Genomic DNA, 25,166 nt, shown 5'->3' with positions numbered 1-25,166 from the left:
GCTACGGTTGCTACATTGTCTGACCGAATTTGTAGATGACTTCCCTCTATATCTACCTGAAAAAAAAACTCTTAAGGCCTTTTGGACCACCATAAGTTCTTTCTGGTTCAATGAGGTTTTTATCTGTAATGGGGACCATTTTCCCTGCGCCCACTTGTTCTGCAGATATGCACCCCATCCGGAAGCGCTTGCATCCGTGGTAATCCTCTGACACTTGGATGGCCCAGCCTAGCCCTTTTGATAGGTGAAGAGAAGATCTCCACCACCATAGAGTTTTTTATTTTGGTGGGAATCTTTACTTTTTGTTCCAAGGAACTTAGCCGTCCGTCCCAACTCCTTCGAAAATTTTTTTGGAGGGGACGGAATCGTGCCCAGGGGACTGCTGGGAAACAGGAGGTCATCAAGCCTATTACCCTTGTTATGTCCCTTAAAGAGACCCATAAATTGGTTACCATCTGGTGCATCTTCCAGATCTTGAGCTGTGGGAGAAAAATCATTTGATCCCGAGAGGAAACCTCGTATCTGAAGTTACTCTGAGGGTTTTAGGCAGGACTTTTGCCTGTTGATCCAGCCTAGTGAAGTCAGAAACTCCTGAACTATCAGGAGGTCTGCCTTCAGTTTTTGATATGACTCTGCCACTACCAGGATGTCGTCCAAGTAGGGGGTGATCATGATGGACTTTAGTCTTAGTGGGGCTAGTGCTTCCCCCAGGACTTTGGTAAAGATCCAGGGGGGCTGAGGATAACCCGAAGGGTAGTGCCTGAAATTGGTAGCGTTTGACTTCTGGTCCTAACCTCACTGCCAATCTCAGGAATTTCTGGCAAGACTTGTGTAACGGGATGTGAAAATACGCATCCTTTAAATCCAGGGCTGCCATGTAACACCCTGGATACAGTAGGTTCCCTATGGAGTATATTGATTCCATGCAAAAATGTTTGTATGCTATTGAGAGGTTCAGGTTGCGTAAATTCAGGATCAACCGATAACTCCCTGAAGGTTTCCGTATCACAAAGGTGTGAGAATAAAACCCTTTGCCCTGTTCTTCCTTGGGGACTGGGATTATCACCTCGATCTAATAAGTGCCTTATTGGAGACTCAGGGCGGCGGCCTTGGTTGGATCCCTTAGCAAACATGTAACCAAGGTTCTTTCTGGAGGCTGGAAACAAAAAATTCCAGCTTGTGCCCTCTGTCTACCAGGTCCAGAATAAAGGGGCTGGAAGTAATTCCCATCCACTGAGGGAGGAAGGCACTTAATCTCCCTCCCACCCTGAGAAGGGAGTCATTGGGGCTTGTTGGGGTGTTGAGGAGGGTTAAACAAGATGTTTCCCCTCCCCCTACCTTTATGCCCAGTCCAGTGCTTCTTAAAAGTTGGCTGAGGCTCACTAGATCTCTGCTGTTTGCCCCTGCCACGAAAATTCTTTTGGGTGTAAGGGTACTTTCTCCTTTCTGGAAAGGCTTTTTTGTCCGCCGTGTGTTCCAGAGCCTCTGTTAGGCCTGGGCCAAAAAGATGGTCGTCTGTAAAGGGAAGACCACAGAGGCGTGATTTAGAAGTAAGATCCCCTGACCATGCCTTGAGCCATAGGCTTCGTCTGGCTGTGTTAGCCAAGGCTGAGGTTTTTGCTGCCATTCTTACTGAAGAATCCGCTAAAAACCCAACTGCCTGGAACAGGAGTGGGAAAGATTTTACAATCTGTTCCCTCTGTGTTCCGGCAGATAGATGAGATTGGATTTGAGACAACCATAACTCTAGGTGTCTGGCTATGCAGGTGGATGCCAGGGCTGGTTTCAGACTCATAATAGAGGCTTCCCAAACTCTACGTAACGTGGTCAGTTTTCTTATCCATTGGGTCTTTTAGTGACCCTGAATCCTCAAATGCCAAGTCTGTTCCCTTGGATATTTTGGCAAGAGGGGCATCCAACTTGGGGATTTTGTTCCAAGGCTGCTCCTTGCTGTTGTCAAATGGAAACCTTTTCAAATTTCTGGGAAAAAAAAAAAAAGGTTTCCTGTCAGGTGAATTCCATTCCTGTTTGATTGTATCCAACAGGGAGCTATGCACAGGAAAAACTCTAGCTTGTCTCTTATGGCTGGCATACATAAGGTCATGTTTAGAGAGCTGCACCTTCTCCTCAATTTCCAAAGTGACATATACCGCTTTGACTAGATCGTCCACATCCTCCAAGCTCAGTTTAAAATTGGAGTTACCATATGAAATTCTCTCTTTAGATTCCTCCCCTGACCCGGATCCCTCCACAGAGGAATGAGAGGACTCGGATTCCTCCTCCTCAAGGGCTTGTGCTGGCTTGGTCATAGATGCAGGGATCTGAGCTTGGGTAGGAACCTGGGTTGGTGCCTGCATTTTTTCTATGAGAGTTCTAAATGAACTGAAAGTACTTGTCAGTTCATCTCTAACCGAGGACAGCATCAGAGTGGAGACCGTAGGGTCATCCCTGAGCAAATTCTCTATGCATGTACGGCACACTGTTTTGTTCCAAGTGGAACTTGATTTTTCTCCGCATACTGCACATTTCTTTTTGGGGGGCTGTGGTTGGACCTTGTCCTGAGCCTTGGTCTAAAGATAGGAAACAAAAACACACACACACACACACACACACACACATTTTTAGTTTAAGGATTTTGTGTCCCCCCCCATCCCCCCTCCACCTCATGGACAGGTAAGGAAATAGTGCTCTTTTAACCGACCCCTTACAAAAAGGAGGAAGGGAAAGAATACAGAGTCCCTAACAGGTATATGCAAATAGGGTCCACACCCCCCCTTGCTTACCTGAGGTGCCGATGCCAGAGCCGACTTCTACCGCCTGTGCGGTTACTGCCGTGGGGTCCATCGATCTGTCTGGTGGTCCCAGCGTGTGCCGTTTCACGTAACACCAGTCGCCCATTTGTCTTCTCTGTTCGCACCTCCGGAAACTGGAACGAGGGTTTCCTGGTGCCCGCGGATGTCGTCACTGCGCCGGAAGCAACGTGTGTCACTTCCTGTGAGGCCAGAGTGGAAGCGCCTGAGTTCCGCCCCCTCCGTTTTGGCGCCAACTTCAAACTTTTTCGAAGTTGGCGGGCCACGGGTACACAGCGACTGCTGCTCCAAGGACCCTGCCAGAAACGGAGAGGACTCCCCCTGCGCTCCACCTGACAACATCCACGGTCCTGCCAATGTGGCCCAGAGAACAGGAGACAGCGGTCAGCCCCTATTGCGGCACTAAGGGGTACCGCTATGGGCAGGAGAAGATGCATATATTCCAAGTCTTTCCATGGACAGTCCAGGAGACCGGGAGCTTCAGTTCCAGGAACATGTTACCCCCTGTCCGGAGGAAACACTAAATACTGAAGGTGAGGACTAAGGGACCGGACCGCCTTTTATTTAAATTTTGGAATGCGTTTCCTGTCCTGGGGGGAGGAGCCCTAAGGTCTCATGGGCTGTCCTGGAAGACGTTTGAGAAAAAATAGCTTCCTTTCAGTTCCAGCAGTGTTATTACGCAGGAGAGTCTCCTGCGCCGCTACCCAGCTATCACGATTGATCTGAGGGGTCAGCAATAAACTGAGCCTCTAGACAATTGCTCGGCCTAAACCCCCAGCGCAGCTGTATTTCGTTTAATGGACTGAACCTCAGTTATAAATAGGCCCCTCATATACGCTTTAAAGGCCTCCCCACCCAATACCCAAATCACCCTCTCCTATATTCACTTGCCAGTACTGCTGAAGCTTGGTTCTCACTTTATCATGGGACGGGAACAGATTTAGCCAAAGAGCATTCAGTTTCCATGGTGCCCTCCGCAAAGTGGCACTAGGTCACAAGATGAGTGAGGAGTGATCTGACACTCCTCAGTCCACATCTGATATTGTAGACAAATCTGAGCGCATCCGTGGAGCAAAGGCACAGGTCAATACGGGAAAGCGACACGAGTTTTGGAAAAGCATGAAAAAGCCTTTTCAGTGGGATACCGAAGTCGCCAAGGATCTATCCATCCCATCTCAGCAATTTTAGCCAGGATCGTACGGCCCGTGCCCCTGCTGCAACAGAGCGTCTATCTAAATTGTTGTCACATACACAGTTAAAGTCCCCAATGATATACAACGGGACTTGAGGATGTTTCATCAATTATGCCACCAGTTTCCGAAGGATTCCACTAGGTTAAGGTGGTGGCACATAGATGAAAGCCAATATGCAATTCACAGTGTAGTTTACAATATAAAAAAACCTATCTCCCTTCCCCATCCACCTTAGAGTGGTGTTTCTGATAATCCAGGGACCTGTGGATCAACATACTGACCCCCCCTAGAATAGGAGGTATGTGTAGAGTGATATTCCCACCCTACCCAAGCAAAGTGTAAGCAAGACTGAGTCCACAGTTAGAGGAGTCTCTTGTAGTGAACAAATGGCCGGTAGATGCCTCCGGAGCACAGAGGAAACCATTGTGGGTTTAAGCGGGTCGTTCAAACCTCTTACATTCCATGATACCACTGGTAATGTCATGGTGGCTGGAATGCAAGCATTGCAGTGAAACGATGGGGGCTGAAATACAGGTCCCATCCTGTAACCATCAAATTTGCAAGGTATATAAAATAAAAAAGGGAGTATATCCATCTATGCATTGAAAATATCCGAGGCGGGCCTTGGTCGGACTCAACTATAATGGTCATCAGGACCAATAAACATAACATAAAAAAAAATAATATCTTCAAAGGTGCTGGGGGAATGTGCCCCAGGCTGCAAAGCAAGCCCTTGATCACAGGGCCCAATCCACCCAGCACCAAAGCAATCAAGACTGGAGAATTCTCCAGCACAAGCTGCACCTCATTTTTTCTAACTACCAAACCCAGCAGTTGCATATCAAAGACAAAATGTTAAATAGTCTATATGAAAAAATTAAAAAAATTGAACCAAAAATGGTCCACAGAATGGTCAGATCCCCTGAGCTCAAAAAATAGAAAAAAATAAAAGTTCATCATGGTTCCACAGCGGTACATTGTAAAAAAAAAAAAAAAAAAAAAATTCACCACTTCAGCCTGCCTTTTAGTCCACAGTTTTAGATCTGCCTACTTCAAACACACCCTCAGGTGGAGGTGGACGAGGGCACAGGAGATGGTCATTATGGTCAATCCAGGTGGAGGCCTCTGTAGGGTTTTCAAAAAAGTGACTCTGGCCCCCTGCAGTAATCCTCAGTTTAGCTGGATATAGCATGGAATATATCACCTGCATTTGCCTCAAGCGTTGTTTAACTGCAGAGAACTTCGCTCTACTCCCTTGGACCTCTGGATAAAAAAAAAAAAAAAAAAAAAAAAAAAAAAAAAAAAAAAAAAAAAAAACTTACTCCATTATATTGCACATCACGGCGTTCTCTTGCGAGACGCAATACAGTCTCTTTATCATTGTAGTTAAGGAGACGTGCAAGCATAGTACGTGGGGGCAGCCCGGGTTGCAGGGGGCAAGAGGGGACCCTGTGAGCCCTCAACTGCATAAAGAGGAAATTTTTTTTTACCAAAGATGTCCGTCAACCAAAGTTCAGTCAACCAAAGTTTCAATGAACACCGTGGGGTCCCTACCCACCACCTTTTACAGGAGACCCACAATCCTGACATTGTTTCGCCAAAGGCGATTCACTATGTCTTCAGCCCTTGCTTCCAGAGCCCTAGTCAACCAAGCAGTGTCCTGAAAATCCTTGGTTAAAGGATGTAGCCGATCTTCCAAATCACTTATCCTGCTTTCAGCCGCAGTTGTGCGTTTGCTGACCTTCTGCAAATTCTGATGATCAAGGAGCCTGCTTCAGTCAAGTTATCAAATTGGGCCTGTAAATGATCCACAGAAGCATAGCACTTTTGGATTGCCCGAAATCTATCAGCTAGGGTGGGCTGCTCAGTGTCCCCGGGGTCCCCATCCTGCACCCCCACTGCTGTAGTATCAATAGTGGTGTCCATGGGCTCGCTCGCTCCCTCCCTGTACTGAGGGCTCCACTGGGCCCAGTTCATGCACCGCCCCCGCGCTCACCTCCTTCCCCGCTGGAATGGGGGATTTCTGTGTAAAAAACGCATGTCATGTGGCACTTCCTTGGAGGTGGATTTAGGCGGTTTACTGACTTTGCTGGAACTCGCAGGCTTGTCTCCTTTGATGGACTTCTGTGATAAGACAGCGTTGAATTCCTGGCATTGTGGCTTCCTCCTGCTGTTTGCGGCGCTGCGTCACACAGTAAACAGACAGGTAAAGACTGCCGGACGTCCGTGAGGCTATCGGGTATCGTGGCTGCAGGGTAACCCAGCTGTGGGACCGGGAAGAGGATCAGTTTGGACGGATGCCGACGGGAGCTCTGTGAGACGTCTGCTCATATGCTGCTCTTGGCTATGCCCCCAAGCACCGGATCTTTAATGTGTTTTTTTTTGTCCCAAGACTACCACTGCCTTGCTAAAGAAGCAGAGGGTAAAGGTGAATGACTGTTCAAGCATGTCTCCAGACCTAAACCCTATTAAGCATCTGTGGGGCACCCTTAAACGGAAGGTGGAGGAGCGCATCTACCATCCCCCAGTTCTGTGATGTCATGGAGTGGAAGAGGACTCCAGTGGCAACCTTTGAAGCTATGGTAAACTCCATGCCCAAAAGGGTTAAGGCAGTGCTGAAAATAATTGTGGCCACACAAAATAGACACTTTGGTCCCAATTTGGACATTTTGACTTAGGGGTGTACTCCTTTTTGTTGCCAGCGGTTTAGACATTAATGGCTGTGTTATTTTGAGGGGACAACAAATTTACACTTATGCAAAGCTGTACATTCACTTCACATTGCTGTAGCAAAGTGTAATTTCTTCAGTGTTGTCACATGAAGATATAATAAAATTTAGAAAAGATGTGAAAGGTGTACGTACTTGTGTGCGCGCGTATACACACATTCCGGTTAATGGTAAAAGTGCAGGCATGGTACAGAAAGACATCTCAGAGGCTGCGTGGACATGGTACAGGAAGGCAATAACAGGAGGTGGTCAGAGGCTGCTGAGAGGGGTCTTAATGGGCTGTGAGGAGGCCCAGTGTACCAACATAAATGACATCTGGTTTAGGCTGGAAACCAGGACAGACCCTGAGACCAGAACTGCAGCCCTCATTCCCCTGCAATATCTATTTTAGAACTTGGCACATAAGGCAGAGCATGGGGTGCATTCTGCTGAATCACACCCTTTATTGCAGGAGTATATACAGGGATTAGATCCAGGACCAGTCAATCTTTTCCAGAACACAGCCTCCTGTATTAACAGCATCCTTGGGACACAGCCAAAATAAAAGCAGGCTTGGTTGTAGCAATTAAAATTAACACCAATAGTCACTGAATGAGAACAGTTACAGATTTTCAATAGGAATCGTTTTAACATGAAATTAAAACTGTAAAATTGAATTAAAACAAAATTAATCTTCTTGCTTATGTAGGCAAAAAATGCAGATAAGCAACTTAGCAGAAAACTACTAGTGAACAGTGCAAAAGTAAGAATCTGCAAAGCCCCAACAATGCCTGTATAACATTAACGCTGCATTAAACCCAAAACCAAAAATTTAATTTGTTGCACGTGTAGCGCTACCACCGAAGAAACCGCTTGAGTATATTTTAGTTCTGTGCTCTGTCTTACAAACCCAGGAAAGAGCTTCAGCCCCTCTGGCACACCTAGTAAACAGTGTTACTGCAGACACAATAGTTAGACAAACTGTGGTAAACCAGAACGTTTACTGGAAGACTTACCATCAAACAGTAAAAGTATACCCAAGTAGTCAGAACTAGAAAAAACCTCTGACAGAACAGTGTATAACCAGTCACATGCAAATTACAAATGGCACTATTCAAATTAAATGGCTCTAATTTGACCTATGTGCTCAGGCATGAAGGGAAATAAGAATGGCTTGTTGAAGGTCAGTCTATTTCCCTAAAATCCTGAAATTGCAGGCCCAGAAGGTAAATGCACGATACAACAGGCAACAGTATGAACTATCAACTTTAGGTCTAAAGTTAGCGTTCCACCTTAATCAGTTGAGATCACATATCACAGTGCAATCTGCAAGTTTGCACAGAATCTGATCGCACTAGTGTGAACCACCATGCGATCCGATTCTGCTGCGGATAAAAAAGGGTCATGTGCATTTTAAGTGCGATTGCAGTGCGAATTCTGCCATACAAACTGTATAGCTGAAATTTGCACCGCACAGAGATCGCATGTAATTTAGGAGCAGTGCACTCTGAATTACATGCGATCTCTGTAATCGCACAAATGTGAACCGGCCCTAAAATGTTACTTCGATACTGACTATTCTTAAACATACATGGGAATTTATGGTTAAAAAAAAAAAAAAAGAAAATTCAAAACAATTTCATGGCATTTTATTAAGTCCCTTGGGCATCAATTGTTTCTGGTTTATTTTGCTTTTTGGGTTAAATACCGCTTTTAGCTGAACTATAGAACAAAATAAATGCATCTCTGAATTAACGCATCATTAGACACGTTTTTCAATACAAAAACAGTGCAAGTATCTGCATTTTGCTTGTTATAAGCCAGTTTCAGTCTCTTGTACAGCAGTGCGAGAGAAAAAAAAAAAAAAAAAGCAGTACAAATCCATGTGCTGAAAAGCAGTGACAGGAAAAAAGAAAAGTGATGGAGTAGCATATTGCTGTGCACCTCTGTCCAGTCAGGCTGTGGGCAGGTGCAGTATAATCTGGGCTCAGATAAGATTAAATTATTCTGGTCAGACTTAAGAGCACTAGCAGCCAAAAAATTAACTGCAGGATAAATCTCTGGAATAAAGATGAATATAAAGCTGCATTTTTTTTTTCTCCTCTATGCCATTTTTGTCTGGAGACATTAAAGCCTATGGTGTGTGAAACTCAGACTAACACCCGGTGCATAAAAAAAGTGCACACATGCAAGCTTGAGAAGTGCACACGGTGTGCGAATAGTCCACCTCCAAGGAGGACGGACCCTGACCTGGGTCCTCCGGGGAGCAAGACTCCTGACAGGGACTGAGGTACTCACTGGTTCACCTTGCCCGAAACCAGGCAAACCCGGTTCTCTAGAGCAGTGTTTCGCAACTCCGGTCCTCAGGGCACACTAATAGGCCAGATTTTAGGTACTACCTTGGGGAAATGCAGACTAGAATACTGCAATCACTGAGCAGCAAATGATATCATCTGATTTATTTCAGTTTTCTTGCAAACCTGGCCTGTTAGTGTGCCCCGAGGACCAGAGTTGAGAAACACTGCTCTAGAGGGACTGCCGGAAATCAAAGTCCAATAAAAAGTATAATATATATATATATATATATATATATATATATATATATATATATATATATATATATATATATATATATATATATATATATATATATATATATATATATATATATATATATATATGATGAATATATTTTCAAAGGTGCAGGAATCAAACAGGTGCTATTCCAAAATTCCAAATAGGTGCAGACTCCCACCACCTTGTGGATTTCCCCCTTACCTATCGGATGAAGGTTATGTGCAAAATATCCAAATAGACTCTTCCAGTGAAACAAAACTGCAAAACCTGTGCTCTAGACTTCCAGCGAAAAAACAAAATCAGCCTCTTAACAGAAAAAAGGTCTATGTACGCTTGTGAGTCTCCTTGGTTGGGGGAGGTTCTCTTTCCCCTTAACAGCAGATATGTAGACCATTTTATTTATACATACAGTAGCATTTATTTTCGTATGTGCCGATTTACACATGACATACACATTTTTTTAACTTCATGAAACCTGCCATCTACTGTTCTGGCAGTGGTAATTTTTATAATTGTAACGAGTAACTATGCAGCACAAAAAAAAAAAAATATCGGAGTAGAAGTATTGAAATCGAAAAAATGTAGTGAAGTAAAAGTGGAAGTAGGAGAAAAAAAAAATTCTACTCCAGGAAAGTACAGATAACGCCTTTCGGTACTTAAGTACAGTAGTGAAGTAGTTCTACTTAGTTACTATACATCTCTGATTCACCTGTCATAATAGGGTAAAAAAATAAATAAACACAGGCTATACTTGCCTGCTCTGTGCAATGGTTTTGCACAGAGCAGCCCCGATTCGCCTCTTCTGGGGCCTCCCACCAACACTTCTTGCGCCTCCTGCCTTCAGAGTGCCCCAATAGCAAGCTGCAAAGTATCTTATGCCCCTATAGCAAGGTTAAAAAAAAAAAAAAAAAAAAAAACTGCCCTTAGAACCACTCACTTCTTGCCCAGGACTACATGTCTCAAAGCATTGCTCCTCAAACATTCACAAGTTCCGAGGCACACAGACGTGTGGGTGTACCGAACTGTATGTGTGCTTCACTGTATTTCCTGATATGTAAACAAATAACTCCTGTACGGAGGGCAACTAATCAATAAAAATAGTTAACTATTTTCATAATCGATTAGCCGTTTCAACCCTCCATTACTTTATTCAAAATTAAAGTTTAGCCTATAGTTCCACTTTAATTTAGCTTTATCCCACAAAACGGTTTATAGTGTTTCTTTAATATCATAAAGCATTTTCAATGCATCTCAAAATAAGGGTCTCCAAACTCAGTACCCGGACCACATAATTTACAAATATTTAGGCTGAAAACTAGTTTTATAAAATTAATAGATTCACGCTAATAACTGCTCTGCAAGGGTTGAATATACACGTATAAGGTGCACAAAGCCACATACCCGACCACATACCTGAACCTCCACATGGTAGGTGTTGTCCCTGCAGCCACTTCGCCCCCATGCTCTGGAGGTCAGATGAACTGTCAAAGCAATGCAGAGCTTAAAGCCCTGCATTGGACACAAGGGGCAGTTCACTTCTGGAGCATAGGGGAGTAGAGAGCAGCAGCTACAGGACTTGCAAATCATGTATGCTCTTTTTAGAGGTCCTGGACGTTAAACAATCATTTAGACCTTGCAGTGTGGAGCAGCCCCACTTCGAGGTAGCATCTCTTTCCCTTAAAGTGGACTTGAGGGTCAACTGCTGCCATAATGGTAACACGGCTATCATTTCATGACAAAGCATGAAGTCATGCAACCTCTAGTAAACATTTAGCAGGAGACTGTACCAAAAGTGTGACTGTACCAAAAGTCAGTGAGTAGGGGCAGGCTTAGTCTAACTTTACATGCCAAGCACTTAGCCATTAAGTGGCAGAATATGCAGGGCTGCAAGTGCTAATGCATACAAGTGAACTTGCTATGTGGAAGTCTTGCATCACAACGCTACCTTCCAGACTTCCAGTGCCCACTGCACAGCTTGACAGAATGATTTAGAGTCTGGGAAGTTTGCAGGTTTTGGACCTACCCTCTTGACTCCAGTGAAACATACTGTTAATGCAACAGCATACAAAGATAGGTTTGGATAATTGTGCACTTTCAACATTGGGGCAATGGTCTGAAGGTCTGCTTCTTTTCCAGTACAACTGCCCTGAGCACAAATCAAATTCCATAAAGACTTTCCCCTGTAATTCATAGGGTGAATCTATACATGCAACAGTTCCACATACCGGTCTTACCGGTCTTAAACAGATACATGAATTAGTCACATGGAGGAGCTTGAACCACCTTCCTCACACCTGCAGGAGGAGAGGCAGCCGTCCACCTCCTCCTGGGACTTTGCTCCCGCCAAAAGACGCCCTGTCACATGCTCCCTTAGGATTACCAATCCCAGGATGCATTGCAGCAATGCCCACCCACTGGGACAACCATAAACCCTGGTGCGCCATTGGTTAGGTTTCCTCCACTGTCCAACAAGCTCCCTTATAGGATACAATGGGGAGACTACCTTAGACCCAATAAATCACACCTGGAAACATGTGACAGGCTAAACAGATCTGGCTCTCCTGATAAGCAGAACAGAGCCACCAAATGTGCTTTCCTAGGAGGGTGCTACAGACCAGGGGTATTGAATAATTCAGAGGCCCAGTCAGTAAAAGTTTCTTCCAGCAGAGGTCCTAATCTAATGTTTGTGCTAGGAGTCAGATCCTTCATATCACAGCCTCTCCCCCCCCCCCCTTTTAGGCTAGGTTTACATCTGCGGCTGAGGAACATGTGCAAAATCGCATGTGGTCACAGCCCACAGAGAAGTGCACTGCACATTAGCAGATGAGTGGAGGGGGGGGTGCCTTCAATTCCTTACGACACGCCCACACAGCACATTTTTGTGCGCACCCTTCTGGTCAGAAGGGCTCTTAAATGCCACCAGTATACGGTCCAATACATGGCTTCCAGCATTTCTCATTCTCTCTCCCCCCCACCCCCCTTTCCTGGTCGGCCAGGCTGCATGAGTGGCTAAAGGTCTGGAATAAATTTTGGCCATTAAGCGTTTGGTGTGGAGTTCCCCTTAAAGTCCATACCACACCCGAAAGGGACTAATATTGCTGGGAGGGATCCTTACGCTGTTTGAGATTAAGTTTGTGTAAAAAATGGATGTGTGGTTCAGACACATGCCCACATAAGGCAATAGCCGGGAATTTGCATCTGAATATCACTGCTCAAACCACACTCAGGACTTTTCAATTCACAATGCTGCTGCACCACATATATGTAAACCAGCTCCATAGGGAAAGCTGCCGGTTCAAATGTCCTGCGAATTGGTTACAGTTCAAAAATGCATCCAATTCGCATCTATGTGAATGGAGCCTTTAGGCATTTAGAATAAGTTCAGAATCCTACTATAAATTAAAAAGGCTAAACCTCTTTACTGTGATGTGTTGGCTATTTAAGGTAAGGCATACCAGATACTTTGCAGTATTAAACTGCCTTGTCAAGTCACAATCCTGTAAACTTTTCTGCGACTTGGTGGAAGGTCCCTTTCAAGAGCTCCCTTTCCTGCCTGAACAGGCTATGGCCTGTTCAAAGCACAGAACCACACATGCTGAGTCACATTCATAGCTGCACAGCAGTTTATTCCAAGCAAGATGGCAGGAATATTTTTGCTTATTGGGGGGTGGAAATACACGATTTAAAGCATGTTGCTAAGTGTTTTGTTTTCCTTAACCTCATAGGGACGGAAAACGCATAAGCATTGCAACAATGTGCAAGGCCATTTGTGTTCAATGCAAAAGGTGTTTTTAACAGTAGTGACGCCTCTCCACATGCCTTTGGCATCAATATACTTTATCACAGGGCTCCACAAACCCCAGGCGCATTGGCGACTAGAATTAGCGGCCTGGGCTACACTGCTGCAGGTGTCTTGTCCCAGACATCTCAAGTCTCCCGCATGCAGGCTACGGCTCCTGACACCCGCAAGTGCCATGCTCAGAACGGGACAGATACTTCCAGTATAGTTCCAACTCAGTCCTGTCACAGGCAGAGTGATCTCAAATGCACTCCACCTGTGAGGAGACTGAGAAACACAAGAAGCATCGGCTCTTTATGCTTCCTCCAGCGCCACACTCCTTCACTCTTCGACAGCAGTAAGTCATATGCGCTAGGAGTACAACTAGCCCCCGGCACATAATTGTAAATATCCCAGCATGTGGAGTGTTTGACTCCTACCACCATGACCACTTCAAATCACCGAAGTGGTTAGAGTGTTCCTTTAAAATTTCAGTAGTAAACCTCTGTATACGGATTGCATTTTATTTGATCATCCTCTAGTTGTGGTAAATTGGTGGGAGGGGGCACAGAGTACCACCTTCCAGAAATTTTTTTGCAGGTTGGGATGTCTGTTGTCCCAATGCAGCCCCTGCCCGCAGGTGAGCAGACTAAGACGCCGTGGCTTTGCGGCCTGCTGTAGGGAGACGCTTACATCTGGGAACTTGCACCCTCTTGTGGTGGCCGCCAGCCATGTTCACTCTATAGCGGAGCAGACAAGACCTGTCATCAACCTGATCAGTGGGGATTAGCAGAGAAACCCCCATTGAGCAAGCGGATACCACTTAGTAGAGGTGCACGAGTGAAAGGGGCTCAAGGTGACATGAGTTAGTGGATCACTTGATCTACTATTGCCTCCCAACTTGCTGCACTGTCCCTGTCCTTCCCTAGTGAGCCACTGCCCATCATGCCATCAAGCCAAGTACAGACGGTTCGAAGGCCGGGCAACATCAGTTTTTTCATTAAAAACTGGCTGCCATTCAGCCAGTGTGTACAGCAGCAGGTCCGACAGAAGCCAGCCATTCAGCATGCGCAAAAAAAAAAAAAAAAAAAAACTGGCTCCTGGATTTCAAGCAAATTTGGCAAGCCCTGCTTTATCAGAAAAGAAAATTAAATATTGCAACATTAAAGTCATGGTTACCAAGTCCACTGTATCACACAAACCATTAAGTTGTGATACATTGGAGCAGGCCACCCAGTCTGATCTTAGTTCAAGCTGCCCAAGCCAACAGCATTTGGTCCAACTGGCATTGGCAGGTGCAGTCCTTAGAATGAAAACCTCAAAAGCACAGCAGGATTGTCATAGGCCAAAATGATTAAAAATGCAATTTATTGTGTATACACACACACAATTATACTGCTGGCAGCAAAAATTAAAGTAGAAACTCTAGGCTTACAAACCTCTAGAATAAAATGAATTATGGGCATTGCTCTTACCTGTTCCCTAATCTAGGGGGGTTTACAACCACCTGCATCCACAGCAGAGCTACAATACATGGTCAGCCCCATACAAGTATTTTGCTGACAACCTACAGATTGTTAGGCCATCAGGCCCCTGAAACAAGGGAATGGATGGCAAGCCACTTTGCACTTGTGCATGTGTTCACACCACTCTAGAAATTTCTGGAGTGTTTTAAAACAATGCAGCAAACAGCATCTGCTGCACTGTTGTACATCAGGGAGAGGAACATTTTGGACAGGTTAACTGGCTTTAAAAAAGCAAAAATAGCATATAGACAGGGTTTTCAGTTTTACAATAAATGCAGGGAACAAAAACAAGTTTTAGAATATAATGCCCAACTTCAGCATCAACTATACAGAGAGCATCTTACCTGACTGGGCTGCTGATGGTGTGCTAGACTGCCCTGAAACATCAGAATCCTGAGTGCTCCACGGTCTGTCCCAACCAGTCAGGCTGAGAGACTGCAGACCAAGGCACAAGTCGTTTGTGTCAGGAAGGCCACGAGGGGATGGATCATGGGATGTAGGGAAAAGCATCCTGCTTGCTGTAGCTCCCTCTGTATCTGGGTAGTCTGCTTAGAAAGAGGAAGAAAATAAATCAGAGTTCTTCAGCATGATGCTAGTAAACCTAAGAAATCTTCACCTGCAGCAGGTAGCATCCACTATCATGAAACCAGATAAAAATACCCACACCCTCGTGTTCTGCCTTGCCTGCTATGAAAGCTCAGGAATCATTGTCTTGGCATCATATTATGCGATCCTGAGGATAGGAGAAGCAAAACTTTCATAGATTTTGCAGCTATCCGAGTAATAAGCAGCCTCCTGCGCACATAAACGCAGACACTTTGCTTCAAGTGGCCCTGCCTTCATCCCTCTCCCCAGCACCCCTCCCACACATTGTTCTGGATTGACTCCAAGCCTGAATCAGCAGCAGTAATGCTGGGCTACATCATTGTGCTAGCATAATCTGTTTGCTTGGAATACAGACAGGAACTTGGTGTATGTAGCACTGTTTACCAGGGAGTAGCAATGCAAGCCTTTACATAAATATCTGAATTCAGATGGTTCACCATTTTAGATACTTTTTTTTAAAACAAAAAGATATACTGAACCACTGGAAGCCACTGTCAGCTCCCATGCATGGCCTGAATATTTTAGCTATCCACTTCTGCTGTAAACTCTGGATGTCAGGTCTAGTCCCAGCTTGTCTAGACAGCCCCTTATATTAAAATTTAAGAGCTCATTTCAACTCTGCTCATGGGTAGCACAAGATCTGACAACTGGACTGCAGATGGAAATTTAGCAGTTGCCAAGGAGGTACTTCCACTGTCAATGACAAGAGCTGCTGCAAATATATTGGAGAGATATAGCCTGCAGCCATAGCCTTCACTTTCCAGGCCAAAATTCAAACAGGACTGGAGAAGTCAGGAACAACAGTTAGCCTGAGGTCAAAGTAATTGCCTTGGCAATGAAACACCAGAGATAAAGCAAATGCGCTCTTAAAGCAGATCTGCTAGGGTCCTTTTGTCTATTGTCAGTCGGGCCAAGAGGGAAAAAAAAAACCTGGTTGTGTCTTACCGTAAAATCCTTTTCTGATGTTCGTTGACTGACAGCTCCAGATCTTTTATCCTTGAGTTATGCTGCCCCCTACAGGAGTAGGACACTAGGTGGAAAAGAATGGACTAAACTCATAGGGCAGTCCTAGGGGGGGGGGGTATAGTCCCACTTCTTGCTATAGGACTTCAGTTTTGTAACAAGCAGTGTCAGAAGAATACATAACCCAACTCCAGAGCGGAGGTTGCTGTGTGAGTCAATGATTTTATAGGAAGACAAAAATCAAGTTCCCTTTCCTTCATTGATAAGACAGCTCTCCATAGGTTTTGACCCTTGGGATGTACAAAGGCAGTGTCAACATGAGGGGTGGGGGAAAAAAAAAAAAAAAAGCAACATACTTCCCAAAAAGGCTAAAAGTAGCCAACCAGGTAACCCAAGCTCAGCCAGGAACATCTGGAGCTGACCTGAAAAAAAAAAAAATTAAAAAAATTACACTCAAGCCTCTTCAACAGCAGCCTGCAAAATCTTGCAGCCAAAAGCAGCACCTGCAGATGCAAATCCATCCACCATCAACGTTATCCCAGAATGATACTCCCCTTCCCTGCGATCCCCCGACGCCCTCTCGCTGTGTGTTCGGCCGATGCTGGCACCTTCTGGTTCCCTTCTCTGTGAGTGCCGCGTTGCAGTGGGGGGGGGGGGGGGGGGGGCAGACCAGCGGGAGATTAAATAGAATGACATGATGACATGATACAGTGTAATCGGTTAGGTTTACAATTGTGTATCATGCCATTTCATCTAGAGGCATCATGACGCAAGACCAAAGGGTAACGCCACAAATTGATATTGTGCCTCACCCACGGCTAAGCGAAGAAAACACTGATGCTCGACATATTGGGATATAAAGGCAAGCGTCCTTGATATCAATAGAGACCAGAAAAACCCCTTGATGAAGGGATGCCACTACCATGCGAATGGACTCCCATCTGAAATTTCTGAACCCACAACAAAGTGGTTCAAGGCCTTGAGCTCCAGGATTGGATAGACCTTGCCTTCCTTCCTGGGAACAGTAAATGGGTTTGAATAAAACCCCTGAAAAAACATTCCGACTCTGGAACAGGTACAATTACTCCTTATGTGCAGATCCTGTACCGCCCCAAGAAGGCCTTGCAGATGATCTGGGGACTGATGCAAGTTGGAAGGGAAGGACCCAAACTTGATCTTGTAACCTGACCAAATCAACTCTTGGACCCATTTGCCTTGAATCAAGGAGGTCCACGGCTCTGGAAAGAAGCAAACCTCCCCCCACCCCAGATAAGGGCGAGGTCACCCCTTCAGGCAGACGTGGACTGTGGGACCAGTGGAACCCGTTTTCCGCTTACAAGACCAGGGTCTCTTGGAACCTCCCTCGAACTCAGGAATATTTTGAGCCCTTGTCCTGCAATCCTGTGGGCTGCAAAAAGGTTTTGCCCTTGGTAACCTGTGGAAGTTCCGAGCAGTCGGTCTCCTACAAAGGGGAGATCGGTCAGCACCTTTTTGGACGCCTGGTCCACAGACCAGCATTTCAGCCAAATCATGTGGCGAAGAGTCACCACCATCACAGACACCCCCAGAAAGGAATCAGATATACTGCTGTACTAACTGGTCTGCCAGCTCAGGAGGAAGCCGACTCCCTTACAAATCCTGGTGCAGAAGCTTTGCCCATACCATTAGGGGCTGGGAGACCAAGGTTATGGCAAACACCAGCCTCAAAATTGAATGAGCCACAGTAAACTTATCGGACCAGAGACTCCGCTCTGGTCAACAGGGTCCTTGGACAGGGAGTCCTCAACCGGTAGCAGTGTGACTTTATTTAGCCTTGAAACCTGGGAATCCACCACCGGCGGAACTACGTTTCTTTACAAGGGACTCTTCAAAAGGATACCTCCTAGGGAAACTTAGGTACCCGGACCATGTGTTTTGGGGAACCCCACTGACTAGCAACAATTTTGCCGAAAAAGGCAGGAAAGGGAAATACCTTTGTCGCCTTGGCTGATCTGCGGGTACCAAACTGTACCGATGCAGCATTAGCTGTGTCCAATTTTTAAGTTTCCCGCACTGAAAACAATAAGTGCATCCACTAGCGCCTTTTCATGCTCGGCCGTAGTGGAAGAGGAATCCTCACAACCAGAGCACTCAGGGTATGTGGACGCAGACCCAGTAGGGTGACTTGCGTCCCTGGCGGCCAAATCGACATCAGAATCTGGAGGAGACTGAGGATTGCAGGTCAAGGCAGGGGATGCTTTTTGCTAGGCCTATTTCGAAGTGCCATATCAACTTTGGACACCAGGGACTGCAAGATGAATTAAAAAGGATTGATCCCAGGACAGATCCTTGGGGGGACCCCAGTTTCCACATCCACCCAATCCGAGTACTCCCCCATTTACCACCCTCTGGACTCGCCCCTGAAGCCAGCTCTATCCAGATACCCACCCTATGGTCCATACCTTTGTACAGTAAACTTTTGTGGGGAACTGTGTCAAATTCCTTTGCAAAGTCCAGATACAACCGGCCTTCGAGGCCTTCCTTTAACTAGATGGCAACTCCCTTCATAATAGGTTAATGGTTTGGTCTGGCGATTTTTTATGAATCCATGCCGATTACTATTACTATAGTCTTTTATATAATCCCTTAACATCCTCTCCAAAATTTTGCCGACTGATGTTAGGCTAACCGGCCTATAATTCCCCAGGATATATCTCGGTCCTTTTTTCCAATATTGGTACCACATTGGCTTTTTTCCAATCAGCTGGCACCATACTTGTCTGTAGACCCCAGCCATCCAGTGCCGGTGATTTATTTAGGTTACGTTTTAAGTTTAGTTCCAAGTCTATCTTGTGTTAACCTTGGGGGTGCTTCCTGAGGTGTATTTATTTTAACATTACAAGCTGGGTTAGTGTAGTGTAGCCCCCAATTTTGTGAAAATTGAAATTTAGCACTTTCACCTTCTGTGGCCAGATTCCCTTCATCGTCTTTTAAGGGGCCGATGTGTTCTGGTCTCATCTTACTATTTATATAAAGAATTTGTTTTTTTTAACCTCTTGCTATGTCTCTTGTGTTCATTTTAGCCGCCTTGATTTCACCTTGCCATTTCTTATTGCACTCTTTGTAATGTTGGAATGCTGCCAATGACCACTCAGCCTTGTATTTTTTTGAAGGCCTTTTCTTTCATTTTAATATGCATTTTTATGTTGGGGTTTAGCCAGCCAGGGTTTATTTTTTGCTCTTTCAAAAATTATTCCCTTTTGGGATGCACTGGCCAATCCCTTTGTTTAGTTATGTTCTTGAAACACTCCATTTTCCTCCATGTTCTTTGTTCCTAGGGTTCTATCCCATTTTAGATTGTCTAACAGAGCGCAGTTTAGGGAAGTTAGCCCTTTTAAAATGAAGTGTCCTTATATTACCCTTGTGTTTCCTACTTCTATGATTTATACTAAAACTGATTAACCTATGATCACTGTTTCCTAAGTTTCCCTGCATTTCTATACCTAGGCTGCACTTGCGATTTGTTCCCCTACCCACAATGGGCGATTTGTCCCCTACCCACCATGGGTTTAGGAACTGAGTAACCTACCGCTAATGCCTCTCATTTTTGCCCGCTGACCCTTAATGAACTTTGGCTAATTCTACATCTGTACCCCCCCCCCAATCACCTAGTTTAAAAGCTCCTCCAACTTGTTGGGACATCTCTCCCAGTACGGCTGTACCCTCCATTTAGGTGCAAACCATCCTTACTAAAGAGCCGGTAGCCAACTGAGAAGTTAGCCCGTTTCTCCAGGAACCCTCCTTATTGCACCAGCTCCTCAGCCACTTATTTACTTCCCTAATCTCCTGCTGCCTCTCTGGCTTGGCTCGAGGTGTACAGGTAGCATTTCTGAAAATACTACCTTGAAGGTCTTACTCAATTTAGCTCCCAAGTAGCTGAAATAGTTTAGGACTCATCTCCGACTAATGGCACCCACATGTACCATGACAGCTGGGTCTTTCCCAGCCCCACCCAGTAATCTGTCCACCAGATCCATGATATGCCGAGCCCGAGCACCCGGTAGACAGTTCGGCACTTACGGCCTTTTTGACAGATTACCCTCTGTTCTAATAATTGAGTCCCCTACCACCAGAACCTCTCTTTCCTAAACCTTAGCCTTTTTCCTAACCTCAATGGAGGAGTTTAACCCCTGGTAGCTAGAGGCGTCGCTATGCTCCAGCAATGCTGGTCCCCGACTGGTTTCCCCAAACATGCAACCGGGCGTATTTATTGGGATGCTGCAGCCCAGGACCAGCCTCCTTGCCTCGTTCCCTTCCTGTCACCCAACCACTCTGCTCTGATGCCTGCACCCTTCTCTCCACCAGCCTCTGTGCTGGCCCGACGGGTACGTTCCCAGCTCTCCAGTATGGAGATTCTTTGTGTAGCGAGTTGCTTCCCTAGATTCAGGACCTGAGCTTCCAGGGAAGCAACGTGCTTACATTTTGTGCAGCTGTATTCCCCCTCTTAATCACCTGATCGAGGAATGCATACATGCCACAAGATGTACACCGAGTCGCATCTCCACACCCGTCAGGCATTGTACCCACTCCATCTAATGGGGATTGGGAATCAACTGTCCTGTGTAGCCGTTTTCTAGCTTCCTACCTCCAATTTCTCACCCTTGGGTACTCCCACTACACCGTCAGTCTAGTCACAGTCTATAACCCAATCTGTGTCTTTATGCTCCTGCACATCCACCCCTGTAATCTGACACTTTCAGGCCAACGGTGAATCCTTCTCCCTCAGTCTGTATTGTCACTTACCCGCCACCTTTGGTCTCAGTCAGCCTGTCCTCAGGATCCCCTGATCCTCCTGCTCACCCACCGCCTCTTCTGGTCCCCTGCTCTCCCGGTGCCGGAGCCTGCCGCCTCACAGTCCGGGGGAAGGGATCCGATCAAGATAGCTCTCCTTGCACATGCAGCGTGCACTCTTCACACGCTCAGTTCCCTCGCCTTCTCGCCACTTCCTGTCCCGAGTGAAGAGCACCATACACACCATATATGCAAGGATGAATTGGAGGCATTTTGCCGAGGGAACCCAATAGTAAGGGGGGGCATTTGGGTAGGCCTTATGGGGGACCCATCAACCTGAGGGGCCCATAACCACCCCCAGAAAAACACCAGAGGGGGGCCACTACTCACCACACCTTGGAACCGGGTGGGCATCACTCCAGGCAACCCACCACACCATCTTAGAATGAGGGTGCTGCGGGCCAGAGGTACACTGCGACTCAGGTCGTGACCAGGGCCATGCGCCCTCGCGAGACAATTCACAGATCAGCCCCCATCCAGTGGGGCCATGTCGTGGCCAACCTAGCGTGGAGCTGTGGTTGCACTCGCTGGACTGGGAAGACCATAAGGATCTAATATATCCAGTGTGTCGTCCAGTCCAGCAGTTGGTAGTTCTCACTGGAACAAACTTGATTGCAGTTCAGGAAAAAAAAAAAAAAAAAAAAAAAGAAGAATAAAATGCTAGGACAAGAGATCCAAGGAACTAGGTCCTTACTGACAAAGCAGAAAGAAAAAAAAAAAACTGAAGTCCTACTCCTGTAGAGGGCAGCATAACCCAAGGATCAAAGAGGATATGGAGCTGTGTCAATCAACGAAAGAAAAACAGATTCTATTTACATCAGTATACATCCATTTTCAGTTGCAGGAACCAAACCGCAGGTGATCAGAAAAAAAAAAAAAAAAAATGAATGGATGTAAACAGACAGCAGTCTGTTTAAAAAATGACAGGGATATTTGGTAGATGTAAACAGATGATCCATTTACATTTAGTTTGGTTTAGTCTGGATCCATCTGAACCAAACACGTGTGAAAGAGCCCCAACTAATATTTGATAAATCATGGTCATCTAAGCCTGGTTATCCAAGCCATCTTGAAATATAACCCGAGTTACCCAGTTTTCTGGGCCTGTTCACATTGTATGAAGTCTGGTATACGAGTGCAGTAACAAAACACTGAGTAATCAGAACCACTGACCACTTCAGCTTCAACGCTTTGTGCCAATTTTAAATTTTATAACTTCCTATCCATTTAGGGCATTACCTAAACAGCTGTATCTTGTAAAGATGCCTGGATCACAAGATGAGCTTAAGTGATACCAAATGGTTGCTTTTATACATAAAAAAGATACTTATCTGCTGTGCGCAAAGATACTGCAGAGCGGACCCTTGCCTCTTTGGTGGTTCCCCACTGGAACTGAACGCTTCTTCTGGCATGCCCCCTTAAGCTGGGTTTAAAGGTGGCATCTGCATATGCATCCATAGACTGCACAGATAAGCCACACGCTACACCCCTCCACAGGAGTTTGACTGACAGCAGCAGAAGCACAGCAGTCCCGTTGCTCTGCATCTCCTTTGAGACCAGAAGTGAGGAGCTGCAGCCAGAATACTGGAGTTAGTATTGGAGGAATACTGGAGTTAGTATGGAAGGAATTTTAAGGTTTGGGGCGGGTAGGACACCCAGTGGGGAGTATGTTACTTTAATGCAGTAATTGCATTAAAGGGATTGTGTAAATCACACACACGCCTGCTCTTTGCAATATTTTTGAAAAGAGCAGCTCTCTCATCTTCTGTGGTCCCCTGCCAGTGCTCCTGGTGCCTCCCTTCCAAGTCCTCCTGTAGCAAGACACTTGAAATGGGACACTCGTGCAGGCTGATCCTGAGCCAAGCTGTGTACATCTATGTAGAAAGTGTGGTATGGCTCCACCCCAAACATTGACTTTTAGAACTACTTTTAACTTTTTTTTCAGTCAAAAATAGTTATTTCAACATTCAGAAGTTTGCCTAGAGTGCAGCTTTAAAGCAAGCCTGTGAGCCAACTCTGCGTGGCTCATACCCTGAGAACATACAGCAGGTGAGATCATGGGCAAAGTGAATTCCTGAATTGCATACTTCAAGATCAGCGACTAAGTTTAGTGGATCAACAAGACCGCTGACATTTTAAAGGAGAGGTCTGTTATGACAGCCCTTGTAATTTTCAATACATGTTCCCATTAGCACGGCCCTTAAGCAAAGCTTTGATGGAACAAAACCAAAATGGAAAAAAAAAAAAAAAGTATATATAAAAAAAAAAAAAGTCAGCAGCTACAGCTACTGAAACTGCTTACCCAATATAAAAAAAAGGACACTTACCTGTCCAGGGATCCCACGATGTCAGCACCCCGAGCCGTTTAGTCAATCTGCTTCGGGGGTAGCACATTGTAAGGGAAACGGGCCGGTTTCCTACCGCGCATGCAGGAGTTGCCCTTTCTGAATGATCCCTTTGTCTTCTGGGACCTGTGTTCCAGAAGGCAGCAGGGGGAAATGGGGCCAGACTCATTGATCACTAATCTTACCTGGGAAGTGAGAGCGGGCAACTGTCAAAACCAGGTATCCATTCCCCCTTTCCCTTCCAAAAAGTGCCAAATGTGGCAGTGGGGGGGGGGGGGGGGTTTAGGGGCAGGTTACGAACTAGCAGAGCTTGCCCCTTTTGGGTGGACCTCAGCTTTAAAATTAAAATTTAGGATGGATGCTAGAACCATCAAATCTGTAGCTTTTAAACAGGAATTTCAAAAATTGTTATAGAAAGGGGCCAGCTTACTATCCATCAGACTTTAGGAGAGCCAGCCTATGGCCAGCAGAAGTGGAAATTTCCCTGGCATTAGTGGGAGTAAACCCCACATTTTGTATTGGGGAGTAATTGTGTCCCATTGTTGGCAGAGTAGGGTCTTGTATAGTAGCTTGAATAGGGCCCCAAGGGCCGAACAAAGGCAGGAAAAAGGGCCACAGCCAGCCTCCAGGCCAGTTTGGAACCACTCAGTACCTACTAAAACCCAGGGTACACCCTGCTGCTACAGCAGGACCATTTCTACTACAATCTTAGTGAAGGTTTCAGTGCTGCCAAGTTTCTGCATCTCTAGTTGCATTTTTTAACTAACGAATGTCCTCAAGTGACAAGAACCCTTACAAGCAGCCAACACATGCTAAAGTATAAATTTCAGAGGATTGATCCTTAGCACGCAATAGTCACTTTACATTGCACACTTAGTTTATTACATCCACATGTACGGAAGCACAGCAGTAATACCCACATAAAAGTGTACCTTGCAGGTGGTCACATTTACCCTTGGCATTGGGAGTGGTACAAACACCAGTGAAGTCTAGAGAGTTGTCCAACATGGCATTTATCCTTCTGAAAATATCAGCGTTGCTGCACGTAGAAAGTGCTGGAGTGTCAGAAGGGCATCCCCAACAATCCTTTGTTCTTCCTAGATCATCTTTCTGCAAGGAAAAAAAAAATGCCTTAATATGCCAAACCATAAGGGAAATTCAATTCTACAGTCAATGAACCTTACCCTTAACCTGGTGTATTGTGCTCCTATACAATTTAACCCCATTCTAGAAATACTCTGTAATCCTAGTAAAAATGAAGCAGCAAAAGAGATTTACGCCATGCTGTAAATGAACTGTTTTGTATATATAAATATATATATATAAAGTGCTGGTTTCGTTTTAGACACTTCCCAAACCTTGTGGGATTAATGCAATTAGAAGACTAGACAGGCACCAGCAACAAAACAAACCGGTTTCCCTTTTATATACACATTTAGGCCCCTTTCACACAGTCATCAGCCATATTTATGCACAAAAACCAGATTCAGTGTATATCAGTTTATACGTTTCTCCCATCCTTGCTGTCATCAGGGATTCCCACAGACAGCAGAATGTAAAGAATTGACTAAAAAAAAAAAAAAACGGTCCCACTGGTATTCTCATGTGACATTGAAGAAAACTTACCGTTAGTTCACCGGTAACGGTCTATGAACCCTTCCAGGACGGCATACATATGAGAAATTGTGGCTCCACCCTACAGGAAACAACTAATTTGCAGCTGTTAAAGGTCCCATCCATACCCTGGGCTTCAGTTCAGTTGTGTTTCCAACCTACACGGAATGTTTTTTTTCTCTAACCTAAAGGCAATTGATGTCCAAAAGGTACCCC

At 45.4% G+C, this 25,166-nt stretch overlaps 1 protein-coding gene across 4 annotated transcripts in view; it reads right to left on the bottom strand.

Moving 5' to 3' along the window:
• The window catches only part of CPEB1 (cytoplasmic polyadenylation element binding protein 1), a 159,342-nt gene extending 134,896 nt beyond the window's left edge, over positions 1-24,446 (bottom strand). Inside the window, exons 1-2 of one of the 4 annotated variants that reach the window (XM_082256525.1) lie at positions 24,269-24,446; positions 14,937-15,137 (exon numbers count right to left, since the gene is read on the bottom strand). In XM_082256525.1, the coding sequence (XP_082112651.1) occupies positions 14,937-15,137; positions 24,269-24,344 (277 nt within the window). In that variant the 5' untranslated portion in view covers positions 24,345-24,446. Of the gene's footprint in view, positions 1-14,936; positions 15,138-15,252; positions 15,429-24,268 lie in introns of those variants that run through there. The other 3 variants (XM_082256526.1, XM_082256527.1, XM_082256528.1) reach the window with 3 other exon arrangements.
• Between the last annotated feature and the right edge of the window lie 720 nt (positions 24,447-25,166).

This window comes from Pelophylax lessonae, assembly GCF_965119305.1.
Source record: "Pelophylax lessonae genome assembly, chromosome: 4".
Classification (NCBI taxonomy): domain Eukaryota; kingdom Metazoa; phylum Chordata; class Amphibia; order Anura; family Ranidae; genus Pelophylax; species Pelophylax lessonae.
This window is presented reverse-complemented; position numbering and strand designations above follow the sequence as displayed.